General features: G+C 35.6%; 1 protein-coding gene across 6 annotated transcripts in view; it reads right to left on the bottom strand.

Moving 5' to 3' along the window:
• The window catches only part of MAN1A1 (mannosidase alpha class 1A member 1), a 178576-nt gene that overhangs the window by 23640 nt on the left and 140894 nt on the right, over positions 1-14042 (bottom strand). For all 6 annotated transcript variants that reach the window (XR_007470618.1, XM_049695519.1, XM_004263874.4 and 3 more), the window contains 3 exons: positions 11824-11939; positions 1724-1943; positions 788-960 (listed from right to left, as the gene is read on the bottom strand). Coding sequence is in view for 5 of the 6 variants with exons in the window: in XM_049695519.1 (XP_049551476.1) it covers positions 788-960; positions 1724-1943; positions 11824-11939 (509 nt within the window). In the remaining variant the exon portion in view is untranslated. The remainder of the gene's footprint in view (positions 1-787; positions 961-1723; positions 1944-11823; positions 11940-14042) is intronic.

Genomic DNA, 14042 nt, shown 5'->3' with positions numbered 1-14042 from the left:
AAGACAATTCAAATAACACACTGGACAGATATGAAGCTTATGGATATTCAGAGAACCCTGAGACTAGTGTCGGAATATTCTTGTACAAAGTAGCTCTTCTACAGGTACTTTCTAAAATTTAGCTCTAAGTAGCTAAGTTACTCTAACTAAAAGCATATTTTATCATTTTCATGCCCAAAGACTAAAAGAAGCAATCACATAGTGGTTTCTTGAAACAGAGAGCAGGTTGGGGTAACTATTCCCAAGTTGCCCGTAATCCTTTGTGGAATTAACTGATCACCTTTTTTATAGTCATGAGAACTTAATTTTATAATATGCCTTTCTAGATTTCTCCTTCAACACCAGAGTAGGTATATTTATATCACTGTTACATAAAGCAAAGCTGAAGCCAGGGATATAGGATGACTTAACTGAAAACACTCAGTCTTGAATGGAAAAATGGCTGGTCAAAACTTTAAAAATCATAGAAAAGTTGATATGCTAGATTTACAGGTATGACTGAACATTTTTTCCACAGACATTTTTCTTTCTTTCTTTTTTTTTTTTTTGCGGTACGCAGGCCTCTCACTGTGGTGGCCTCTCCCGTTGCGGAGCACAGGCTCCGGACGCACAGGCTCAGCGGCCATGGCTCACGGGCCCAGCCGCTCCGCGGCATGTGGGATCTTCCCGGACTGGGGCATGAACCCGTGTCCCCTGCATCAGCAGGCGGACTCTCAACCACTGCGCCACCAGGGAAGCCCCCCACAGACATTTTTCTATAAGAAACATAAGCAAACTAAAACGTCACCTCTACAGCTTCCCAGGCCCATTTCCTGTATTTTGGATCATGAGTCAGTCGCCACATGTACATGTAAGTCTCAACAACTTCTGGCCGTAGGATGTAGTATTTTTCATTTTGCCTCGTAGCAATGGCTTCAACACCGCCATCGAATCTGAAAGCTTCTGGTCCCAGTTTCACAACTAAAGGAGATGCAATGGAGGACAAAGGTTATTGTCCTAGACAATGTTTAGTGTCTATAACTTAAATGAAACTAGAAAGTACCTTACAACATTCAAGAGAGGTGTCAAAACAATCATTTTAAGGAATAATTATAAACACTGTATAATAAGCAATATTCAATATACCTTTATAATTTATTCATTGAAAAGAGTCCATTTTAGAAAATGGTAATGATCCCTTATTTTCTTTCATTTAACCACCATTTACTGAGCACCCACTGGGTAGGTGCAAAGCACCACCTTATTAGTGAGCTAGAAAATCAGTGGTTGAGAATTCTAAGTCATTATGTCATAAAGGTTATTTAGTATTTGTACATCAAACTCCTATTTTTATAAGAAGGCCTCCAGACTCATCATATATTTCATGGAGATTCTGGGAAGATTAATAATGGTTTATAGCATACCAAGTTTCTTTTGTACTGGGACAGAGACTCTCACCCAATGTTATTTACCTAAAGCAGGGCCAATAAGTTAGACAGACTTAACCCTTTATGGCCTGGATTTTTGTTTCTTGGTAAACTAAAGGTAAATATTTTTATATAGAAGAGTAATGCCTCTTAAAGTAAAAATAGAAATTCCTTTAAGATATTAATCATGATCATCAAGTTTCATCAGGCATGGTGGATGTTCTTTTGATGGCAACAAATGGACAAAATGGACAAAGTTCCTTACTGAATGAAATAAAAAGCACATAGACTGTGTATGAAGAGTAACAGGTACTCACATGTGCGATTGTAAGATTCATGACAGGTACGGGCAATTTCAGCCCCGAGTTGAAGGTAGTGTTGGGTCAGGCCTTCAGGAGCGTCATCTGCCCCGAGGGCAAACATGCCTCCTGCAAAGCAGGTCAGGTGGCCCATCTTGTGTTCCAGGAGGCCCCCTTTCCATTCTGCGATGTAAGTCAGTCCGTTACGTGACCTCCGGATCAAGTGAGTCTCAATTGCCTGAAAATAATACTTATTTTCAACGTTTTGTAATCTCTTCTCAGATTTATACCAAAAACACCACAACATTAAAAAAATAAAAAAATATAAAACATCACTCACGATTGATTTGAGTTTGTTACTACAAATCCAATTCGACCTGAAATTCCATGTTATTGCTCTCTGTATATGTCCTCTAGTCTATGCCTTATTAGTTTGGTTAGTTATAATGAACACTGTTGGGCCAGCCCAGTAGGTTTTTCTCGGTTGCATGCCCAAACACCTGTAGTCCTCATACTGAAAAAGCTGCTTCCTTTTCAAAGATAGGCCACTGGTATAGTGGTAGGAGCTGCTTTACTGCATTTCCATTTTCACAAATGGAGGAACAACACAAAGCACAGGCTCTACCATGAATGGTGAACAGACCATATTTGTGTATAAAATCCAGGCTGGTGGTATTACCCCTCCTTTCTCTCTCTTAGGCTTGGAGGGGTAGCAAAACAGAGTGGGAAAAAGGAGCTGTTCTTGAGTCAATCAGATTGCTTGGCTTCAAATTCCAGCTCTGACACTTACTATCTGTAAACTTTGTGGGTAATTTGCTTACTGTATCCTTAAATCTCAGTGTCTTTATGCATAAAATGGGAATAGTAGTATCCACTGTGAAAACTGCAATATTTTGTTTATAAAGCAGTCAGTACTGTGATTAGCACTTGATAAAGGTCATTTATCATCGTCACATCTCCACTGTGGTAACACATGAATTAAATTCCTCCTTAATAATTCTTTTAAAAAGACATTAATATACAATGAATAAGTATTTTTTTTTAAAAAAGAATAAAGGTCTGTAAATTTGGGAGAAATGATGTTTACAAAAGTGGCTTGTTAAACACCTTTTATTTCTGCCCCAGGACTGTTGATATTCTTTTGAATAAACAAAATAAAATAAGCCCTTTTTAAAAAAAAAAAACCCAAAATTGTAGTGTAAGTGCTTGGCATTACTATTTCTAATTACTTTAACAGGAAATGCTCCCCTACACCCCCAATTACTTCTTGGAAGGAGAAGGGCTATGATTGTGTCTATAACTGTTATACTATTATAAAAAAAGAGAGGATTTTAGGAATCACATTTGGGAATACAGGCATAGCTCATTTTATTGAGTCTTGCTTTATTGTGCTTTGCAGATACTGCATTTTTCACAAATTGAAGTTTTGCAGTGACCCTGTGTCAAGCAAGTCTATCAGCGCTGTTTTTCCAACAGCATTTGCTCTTTTCATGTCTCGATGTCACATTTTGATAATCCGCAATACTTCAAACGTTTTCGTTATTATTATATTCGTTAGGGTGATCTGTATCAGTGATCTTTAACGTTACTATTACAACTCACTGAAGACTCAGATGATGGTTAGCATTTTTTAACTAAGGTAAGTACATTGTTTTTTTAGACATACTGCTATTGTACATTAAACAGCCTAGAGTATAGTGTAAATATTAAGTTTATATGCACGGGGCAACCAAAAATTTCATGTGACTTGCTCTACTGTGTTATTCACTTTATTGCAGTGGTCTGGAACTGAACCCACAATATCTCCAAGGCATGCCTGTGGTAGATAGAGACAAAACTTGTGATACAGAAGAATGAATGAAAATGAATGCATAGGTAGATAAAACCTCTCCTTCCTTTATTGGAGGTAAACAAATGAAACCAAGATGGTAAGAAATAAATGAACGCACTACTGTGCACATTAACTGTGGTTAAGCTGATTTTATTGATGGTCTAGTTATTACATTAATATTTCATTCTTATTTAATGCAACTGAACATCTTAGCTATTTACACTTCTCATAGCACAAATTGCAGTAAAGTCCTTCAAGCAGATACTTGTTCATCACCCAAGAAATTATTCTTTCTACATGGCAAGAGTAATAGCTTTTGAGCATGCATTAGAGAAACATTATTACCCTGTTACAGATCCTCAATAAAGTACTATATTATTTTTGGCATGATTCTGACCAAGTTGCTATCTCTCGAAATAAATTACAACGACGTTCCAAGACTTTTAAAACAATGTTTGTGTGGCAACGGGAAAATGTAAATAAATATACAGGAGGAAAAAATAGTCTTTAGTGGCTCTAAAAAATTTTGTGTCAAGCCTACAGAGAATTGATTAGGAAAAAAGAGTATTGTATATTTTGTGATCTCATCCTTTTATATTTGAAAAAAATTAGTTGGCTGTGCCTATAGAATCCTAAATGCCTAATACATCACCTGCCCAGGTATCATTCACTCCAATGGACTTTCTTGCAACATGAGCAACCACCACTATGGATTCTTAGTATGGCCTCCAGATGAGGCCATAACAGCCAGTTGAAAACTCAAAGTATTTCGTTATTAACACAACGAAAGAAAACATGCCACTCTGGGATTAAATGATTTCCAAAATGCACTGGAAGCTAAAACTGATGGACTACATCTCCAGTAACTCAACTGTCCAGAACAATATTGTAAGGCATCCTCTCTTTCATAATAATGATATTTTAAAGTACAAGCAATACAAAGAAACTTTACTATGTAAGACACGACTACTTCTTAAAATCAGAAGCGTAACTGTTCTAGCTTTGCTTTCTATGTTGAAAACACACAATGGATTGAAAGTGTTTTTACTATTAAGAGAAAGAGGAAACACTTTGACTTCATTTGCTCTTAATGGATTTTCCTGTCAATGGTTTGTCTAAATACAATATGCTAAAAGCTGTGTGGGTATAGTTCTCAAAACGGGAGGAAAAGTATTTCAAAGAGTATTTTAAAGTTGTCTTTCCTGGAACATCAAGATCCTAGGGGGCCACTTTAAAATTAGAATAATTAAAATGTCTGCCAGGACTGTAATTAAAAATGACATAATGGAAACCATACTGTATGGAGAACTCCCTGGTTTAAAACCTGAAACCTCATAGGAATGAAGAAAAATAAACCTGAAGAGGCCATATGGACCATATCCTAGCTTGCTTTTAATGTTTATCATGTCCTTTAAAGGCTGTGCGAAATGAAGGCCAATGTTCTAACTAAGGTGTCTGGTTCCTATATGTGAAATAGTAAAGAGTTGTGTCTGCTCTACTTAGTCAAGTTCACTACTGACCTTGGAGGGAACCAACGTAATATTAAATCCAGTCAACTAGAGCAGTGCAAGTTGTATTTATATTTAAACAATTAAGTTGGTCTATTGTAAAATCACCCAGAATTCCCTTTAGGGACACTTACTTTAGAACAATGGCAACATCACTGGAATTACAAATATCCATTTTTTCCCCTAAGAATTATTATTATTATTATTTTTTTTTTGCGGTATGCGGGCCTCTCACTGTTGTGGCCTCTCCCGTTGCGGAGCACAGGCTCTGGACGCACAGGCTCAGCGGCCATGGCTCACAGGCCTAGCCGCTCCGCGGCACGTGGGATCTTCCCAGACCGGGGCACGATCCCACGTCCCTGCATCGGCAGGCGGACTCTCAACCACTGCGCCACCAGGGAAGCCCTATTATTATTGTTTTTTAAAAATTCTAATTTCATATCTAAACTATGTAAGAGGCTGAGCCCAACAGGACATCTCCCCCATAAGGCCACTTCTCTAAGATTAGGATATGTAAGTTACCTACCTAACACATAGAAATAAACATAGAGAATTGGGAAAAGGGGGAGACAGAGAAATATGATCCAAATGAAGGAACAAGACATAGCTTCAGAAAAAGAACCAAACAAAGTAGAGATAAGCAATATACCTGATAAAGAGTTCAAAGTGATGATCATAAAGATGCTCACTGAACTCAAGAGAAGAATAGATAAATACAGTGAGAATTTCAACAACAAAGAGTTAGAAAATATAAGGAAGAGACAGAGCTGAAGAATACAATAACGGAAATAAAAAAATATACTAGAAGGAATAAACAGTACGTTAGATGATACAGAGGAATGAATTAGTGATCTGGAAGACAGAGTAGTAGAAATCACACAAAGTTGAACAGAAAGGAGATAAAAAAAGAAATTAAAAAGTGAGGTTAATCTAAGAGATCTCTGGCACAACATCAAGCATACTAACATTTGCATTACAGGGTCCAAGGAGGAGAAGAGGGACAGGAAGGGACAGGGAACTTATCTGAAGAAACAATGGCTAAAAACTTACCTAACCTGGGAAAGGAAACAAACATCCAGGCCCAGGAAGCACAGAAAGTCCCAAACAAGATACACCAAGGCACATCATAATTAAAATGGTAAAAATTAAAGATAAAGACTCTTAAAAGCAGCAAGAGAAGGGCAACTAGTTACCTACAAGAAAACTCTCATGAAACTATCAGATGTCTCCTCAGCAGAAACACTGCAGGCCAGAAAGGAGTGGCACAATATATCTAAAGTGATGAAAGGGAAAAGCCTATAACAAGGAATACTCTTCTTAGCAAAGTTATCATTCAGATTTGAAAGAGAGATAAAGAGTTTTACAAACAAGCAAAAGTTGAAAGAATTTAGCACCACTAAACTGGCTTTATAAGAAATGTTAAAGGGACTCCTCTAAGCAGAAAAGAAAAGGCCACAACTAGAAATATAAAAATTATGAGAGGAAAAACATCACTGGTAAAGACAAGCAGATAGTAAAGGTAGTCGATCAACCACATAAAGCTAGTAAGAAGGTTAAAAAACAAAAGTAGTAAAATCATATATATCCATAATAAGTAGTATGGATACACAAAACAAAAAGATGTAAAATATGACATCAAAAACATTACATGTGGTGGGGGAAATAAAAATGTAGAGTGGTTAGAACGTATTCAAGCTTAAGAGATCATCAACTTAAAATAATCATATATACATATAAATGATGTTCAATATGAACCTCTTGGTAATGACAAACCAAAAACCTATAATACATACACACACTCAAAAAAGAGGAAGGAACACAACATAAAGCTAAAGACTGTAATCAAATCACAAGGGAAGAGAGCAAAAGAATAAGAAAGAAACAAAAAAGAACTACGAAAACTGAACAAAATGGCAAAAAGTACATACGTATAATAATTATTTCAAGTGTAAATGGACTAAATGCTCTTATCAAAAGACACAGAGTGGCTGAATGGATGAAAAATCAAGACCCATATATATGCTGCCTACAAGAGACTCATTTCAGATCTAAAGGCACACAGACTGATAGATAAAAAAGGTTATTCCATGCAAATAGAAATGGAAAGAAATCTGGAAGCAATACCGTATCAGACAAAATAGAATTGAAACAAAGACTGTAAAAAGAAACAAAAAAGGACATTACATAATGATCAAGGGATCAATCCAAGATGAAAATATAATAATTGTAAATATATATGCTCCCAACATAAGACCACTTAAATACATAAGCAAATATTAACAGACATAAAGGGAGAAATTGACAGTAACACAATAATAGTAAGGGACTTAAACATCCCACTCACATCAATAGGCAGGTCATCCAGAAAGAAAATAAGGAAACACTGACCTTAAGTGACACATTAGACCAAAGAGACTTAATAAATAGATAATTTAAGAAAACTGAGATTATATCAAGCAATTTTTCTCACCACAATGCTATGAGACTATAAATAAACTACAAGAAAAAATGCAAAAAAACATAAACATGTGGAGGCTAAACAATACACTAGCAACAACCAGTGGATCACTGAAGAAATCAAAGAAGAAATAAAAAAATACCTGGAGACAAGTGAAAATGTAATCACACTGATCTAAAATCTATGGGACACAGAAAAAGCAGTTCTAAGAGGGAAGTTTATAGCAATACAAGCCTATATCAGGAGACAAGAAAAATCTCAAATAAACAACCTAAACTTACACCCAAAGGAAACAGAAAAAGAACAAACAAAACCCAAAGTTAGTAGAGCAGAAATAAATAAAATAGAGACCAAAAAACCACAATAACAATAGAAAACATCAAAGAAACTAAGATCTGGTTCTTTGAAAAGATAAACAAAATTGATAAACCTTTAGCCAGACTCATCAAGAAAAAAAGAGAGGGCCCAAATAAATGAATCAGAAATGAAAGAGGAGCAGTTAAAATGATACCATGGAAATAAAAAGGATCATAAGAGATTACTATGAACATTTATATGCCAATAAAATGGACAACATAGAAGAAATGAAAAAACTCCTAGAAATATATAATCTCCTAAGATGGAATTGGAAATATAACTAGAAAATATTAATAGACCAATTACCAGTAAAAAAAATTGAATCAGTAATATAAAAAAAAAGTTCCAACAAACAAAAGTTTGGAATCAGTTGGCTTCATGGGTGAATTCTACCAAACATTTAGAGAAGAGTTAACACCTATTCTTCTCAAACTATTCCAAAAACTGAAGAAGAAGGAATGCTTCTGAAATTCTATACGGCCAGTTTTACCCTGATACCAAAACAAAACAAAACAAAACAAAACAAAACAAACAAAAAAAATACAGGCCAATATCAGTGATCAACATAGATGATAAAATCCTCAACAAAATGTTAGCAAACCAAATTCAACAATAAATGAAATGGATCATACACCATGATCAAGTGGGATTTATCCCAGGGATGTGAGGATGGTGTAATATCTGCAAATCAATCAATGTGCTATACTACATTAACAAATTGGAGAATAAAACTCATATGATCATCTCAATAGATGTAGAAAAAGCTTTTGACAAAATTCAACATCCATTTATGATAAAAACTCTCAACAAAGTAGATACAGAGGGGATATACCTCAAGATAATTAAGCCCATATATAACAAATCTATAGCCAACAGCATAATAAATGATAAAAAGCTGAAAGCAAGAAGATCAGGAACAAGGCAAGGATGCCCATTCTTGTCACTTTTATTCAACATAGTTTTGGAAGGCCTAGCCACAGCAAATAGACAAGAAAAAGAATAAAAGAAGTCCAAATTGGAAAGGAAAAAGTAAAACTGTCACTTTTTGCAGATGACATACTATATATAGAAAAATCCTAAAGACACTACCAAAGAAGCAGGACTGGGCTTCCCTGGTGGTGCAGTGGTTGAGAGTCCATTTGCCAATGCAGGGGACACAGGTTTGTGCCCCGGTCTGGGAGGATCCCATGTGCCGCGGAGTGGCTGGGCCCGTGAGCCATGGTCGCTGAGCCTACGGCCCGCAACAGGAGAGGCTGCAACAGTGAGAGGCCCGTGTACCGCAAAAAAAAAAAAAAAAAAAAGCAGGACTAATAAATAAATTCAGTAAAATTGCAGGATACAAAATTAATATACAGGTATCTGTTGCATTTCTATACACTAATAACAGACTATAAGAAAGATAAATTAATAAAACAATCCCATTTATGACTGCATAAAAAGTGTAAAATACCTAGGAATATATCTAATCAAAGAGGTAAAAGACTTGTACTCTGAAAAGTATAAGACATCAATGAAAGAAACTGAACACAACACAAACAAATGAGAAGATATACCATGGTCATGGATTGGAAGAATAAATATTGTTAAAATGATCATACTACCCAAGGCAATCAACAGATTCAATGCAATCCCTATCAAAATACCAAAGACATTTTTTATAGAACCAGAACAAATAATTCTAAAATTTGTATGGAACCACAAAAGATCCCAAATAATCAAACCAATCTTGAGAAAGAAGAACAAAGCTGGAGGTATTAGACTCTCTGCTTTCAAACTATACTACAAAGCTACAGTAATAAAAACAGTACGGTACAGTCACAAAAACAGACACATAGATCAATGGAACAGAATAGAGAGCCCAGAAATAAACCCATGCTTATATGGTCAATTAATCTATGATAAAGGATGAAAGAATATACAGTGAGAAAAAGATAGCCTCTTCAATAAATGGTGATGGGAAAACTGGACAGCTACATGCAAGAGAATCAAACTGGACTACTTTTTCACACCATATATAAAAATAAATTCAAAATTGATTAAAGATTTAAGTGTAGACCTGAAACTATAAAACTCCTAGAAGAAAACACTGGCAGTGCACTCTTTTGACATTGGTCTTAGCAATATATATATATCTATATACACATATAGATATGTGTGTGTGTGTGTGTATATATATATATATATATATTTTTTTTTGATCTGTCTCCTCAGGGACGGAAAATAAAATAAAAAATAAACAAGTGAGACTACAACAAACTAAAAAGCTTTTGCACAGTGAAGGAAACTAACAAAAAAAAAAAAGTGAAAAGGCCACCTACTAAATGGGAGAAGATATTTGAAAATATATCTGATAAGAGATTAATATCCAAAATACACAAAGAACTCATAAAACTCAACAAATAACCAGATTTAAATGGACAAAAGACCTGAATAGACATTTTTCCAAAGAAGATGGAAGGCAGAGAGACGGCCAACAGACACATGAAAAGATGCTCAAGATCACTAATCATCAGGGAAATGCAAATGAAAATCACAATGAGATAACATCTCACACCTGTCAGAATGGCTATCATCACAGACAACAAATAACATGTGTTGGTGAGGATATGAAGAAAAGGGAATCCTTGTGCACTATTTTGGGATTGTAAATTGGTGCAGCCACTATAAAACTGCCATACGATCCAGCGATTTCACTTTAGGGTATTTATCTGAAGAAAACAAAAACACTAATATGGAAAGATATATGCACCTGCATGTTCACTGCTGCATTTTTTCCCATAACCAAGAAATGGAAGCAACCTAAGTGTTCAAATGGGTGGTTGCCAGAGGGGAGGGGGATGAGGGAGCAGGAGAAATAAGTGAAGAGGATTAAGAGGTACAAACCTCCAATTATAAAATAAGCCACAGGGATGCAATATACAGCATAAGGAATATGGTCAATAATATTGTAATAACTTTGTATGGGGACAGATGGTTACTAGACTCATTGTGGTGATAATTTCATAACATATACAAATGTCAAATCACTATACAGTACACCTGAAACTAACATAATATCATACATCAACTACACTTCACTTAAAAAAAAACTATTTAAACTAACACAACATTGTTAATCAATATAAAATAAAAATTTAAAAAAACTATTTAAGGAAACAAACACTACATAAAGTATCTACCTAACACACTACTTAGTACACAGAAGGTAATTCAAATATTTATTCACTCTCCTTCCTCCTCCATCACAAAGGACCTTTGAAAACTATTAATAATCTTCGATTAAATATTAGTTTGGTTAGTTCAGATTTTTTTTTTTTTTTTTTTTGCAGTACGCGGGCCTCTCACTGTTGTGGCCTCTCCCCATTGCGGAGCACAGGCTCCGGATACGCAGGCTCAGCGGCCATAACTCATGGGCCTAGCTGCTCCACGGCATGTGGGATCTTCCCGGACCGGGGCACAATCTGTGTCCCCTGCATCGGCAGGCGGACTCTCAACCACTGCGCCACCAGGGAAGCCCGCAGATTTTTATTTGAAAGTACTATTTATCTCTGGAGGTAAGTTTACTTCAAAGGGAGGTAACCATTAGGATTGTCTGTAATCTCGGGCAATTTTAACTTCCTCAATTTTTAGAATATATAATAAATTCAGGATTTTTTCCTCTCCATAATTTTAACTGTGACTCTAATAGGGAACTCATACTTGTTGAAGAAAAATACCCTTTTTAAGATGTGTGAATCTTAACTGAGGTTTGAACCATGGAAAAAACTTTTAACTACCCTATTAGAACTAAACATTATCAAGTATGATTATTATTGTTATAATTATATTAGCACATATTGAACTCTATCTAACTGGAAACATTTTTTAACCCACTCAGGTAGTATTCCATTTTTTCATTAAAGCTTGATTAATATGCAAGTTATAAGTTAGTTGAGTGGCAACGATGATTTAAATTTGGGTTTACCTTAATAGCATCGAAATACATCTTCTTAGCTTGTAGATCTGTCTTGTCAGACATTAACCATGCCTTTAGCAAATATTCATAAAAGCTGTCTCCAAGTCCTCCAACTGATACGTGATCTGCAAAGAGAGGGAAATGAATTTTAGACTGATTCAGACTTTAATTCAGATAATGCAGTAAAATCATATTAGTAACTAGGATGCAAAACCGTTAAGTCAACTGCAACTCAATGTTACATTTAAATTCCAACAAATCTCGTTTTCGAAAGATATTCTGAAATGAGCTGATGTGCTGTTAACTAATGTGATATACTTTAAATAATTACCAATACAGTTTTGTAAACATGCAGATAAAAAATATATAATCAACCCTAATTCTAAAACTCTGTTTCTTTAGTAAAAATACCAAATTAAAATGTTTCACCATATTCAAATATATTTTTAATTACTTTATCTCTCAATAATAAACTATGTCAAAGCTGTGAGTATCATCAAATCTTAAAAAAAACAAAACAACTGGCTTGCAATATAACCAGAAGCTCCTCAGCTTCTTGTATTATAATTTTTATTATTTGATAGGTTTTGTAGTGTTATTAATCTGAAGGGTCAAAATCCTTTGAGAGAGGTAAGAAAGAAGACAGGGCAGGAGAAGTTTTTCTTTTTAATACAGTCAGCCCTCCATATCTGTAGGTTCCCCATCAGTAGGTTCAATCAACTGTGGATTGAAAATATGATAAAAAAATTCTAGGAAGTTCCAAAAAGCAAAACTTCAACTTGCCATGCACAGCCAAATACTATTTACATGGCATTTACATTGTATTTACATAGCATTTACATTGTATTAGGTATTATAAATAATCTAGAGATGATTTAAAGTATCTGGAGGATATGCATAGGTTATATGCAAATACTGTGCCATTTTACATAAGGGACTTGAGCATCCGTGAATTTTGGTATCCCTGGGGTCCTGAAACCAATCCCCTGCAGATAGGGAGGAATCAATGTACTCCATTCCTACAGTCCCCCTCCACTGTCATTTATTATGCCAGATCCACTACATATTTATATTATTGCTATACAAACAGTTTTTGACTTATAGGTAGGTTTCTCATTAAAAGTGAGAAAACTGAGGCTTAGAGGGGCTAAATGAGATTATAACATTGGTAGGTGCCAGCTAACTCTTCAGCCCACACAGGGTCTCAACCTTGGAATCACTTGCTCTCTAACATATAACACTAAATGTACATATTCTTTTGCCTACTGTTTGAATTAATACTGTTACTTTTCAAGCATATTTACCTACAAAAACAAAGACATACTCTCTTTGAAATATCATTCCTAGAATTCATAGAGAATTTGCGCATTAATAAGATAGTCTTATTTGGGAAATTTGCATTTGAAGTTTCATAACTCGAAACTAACTTTATGTGTCTATTAAAAAAATAAAACCTTTATTAGTTGATTTAGTTACACAAAAGTAAATTGGTTTTTATACTACTATCAAGACAATTTTCTCCTGAGTCCCACCCAACAACTCCACTTGGACATGGGGACCTACAGGTTAAAAGTGAATGTATTATCTTTTCCTCCTCAACCTTATCTTAGCCTTGGTCCCTATCTCACTAAGTGGTGCCATCACCCTGCCAAGTCTGCACAAGTCAGACATCAAACAGTCATTCTTTACCTCTTCTCTCCTTCGCTCCCACATTCAATGAGTTACCGAACTCTACTAATTTTACCTCCAATGTATCTCTTAAGTCCATATACTCCTTCCTGTCCTCACTAATATGATTCTGGCCCAAGCTACCACTATGCCCTGCTTGAGTCTGCAATGGCAAATTATCTGGTCTCCTGCACTGTGACAGCATCTTGCTATTTAAACTTATTAAAATTAAAAAAAAAAAATCAGTTCCTCAGCCATACTAGTGCTCATACATGTGGCCTGTGGCTACTGCACCAAAGAGGGAAGATACAGAACATTTCCATCATCACACAAAGTTCTGATGGCAGTGCCACTCCAATCTATTTCCCACATTAATGAATGCCAGATCAGCCCTTACTTGAAGGCTTCAATGATGAAGACTCAAATCCTGGGTCTCTGGAGACCTGGGAGGCCCTGTATGACCTCAATCTTCTCTATATTATCAGTCCTGCTCTATCTGCTCTCTGCCCTCTTGCTATATGGTCCCTCTTTTGGTTTCTCAAAACCATCAGGCTGCTTCC

Source organism: Orcinus orca, chromosome 12 (assembly GCF_937001465.1).
Source record: "Orcinus orca chromosome 12, mOrcOrc1.1, whole genome shotgun sequence".
NCBI classification, from domain to species: Eukaryota; Metazoa; Chordata; class Mammalia; order Artiodactyla; family Delphinidae; genus Orcinus; species Orcinus orca.
This window is presented reverse-complemented; position numbering and strand designations above follow the sequence as displayed.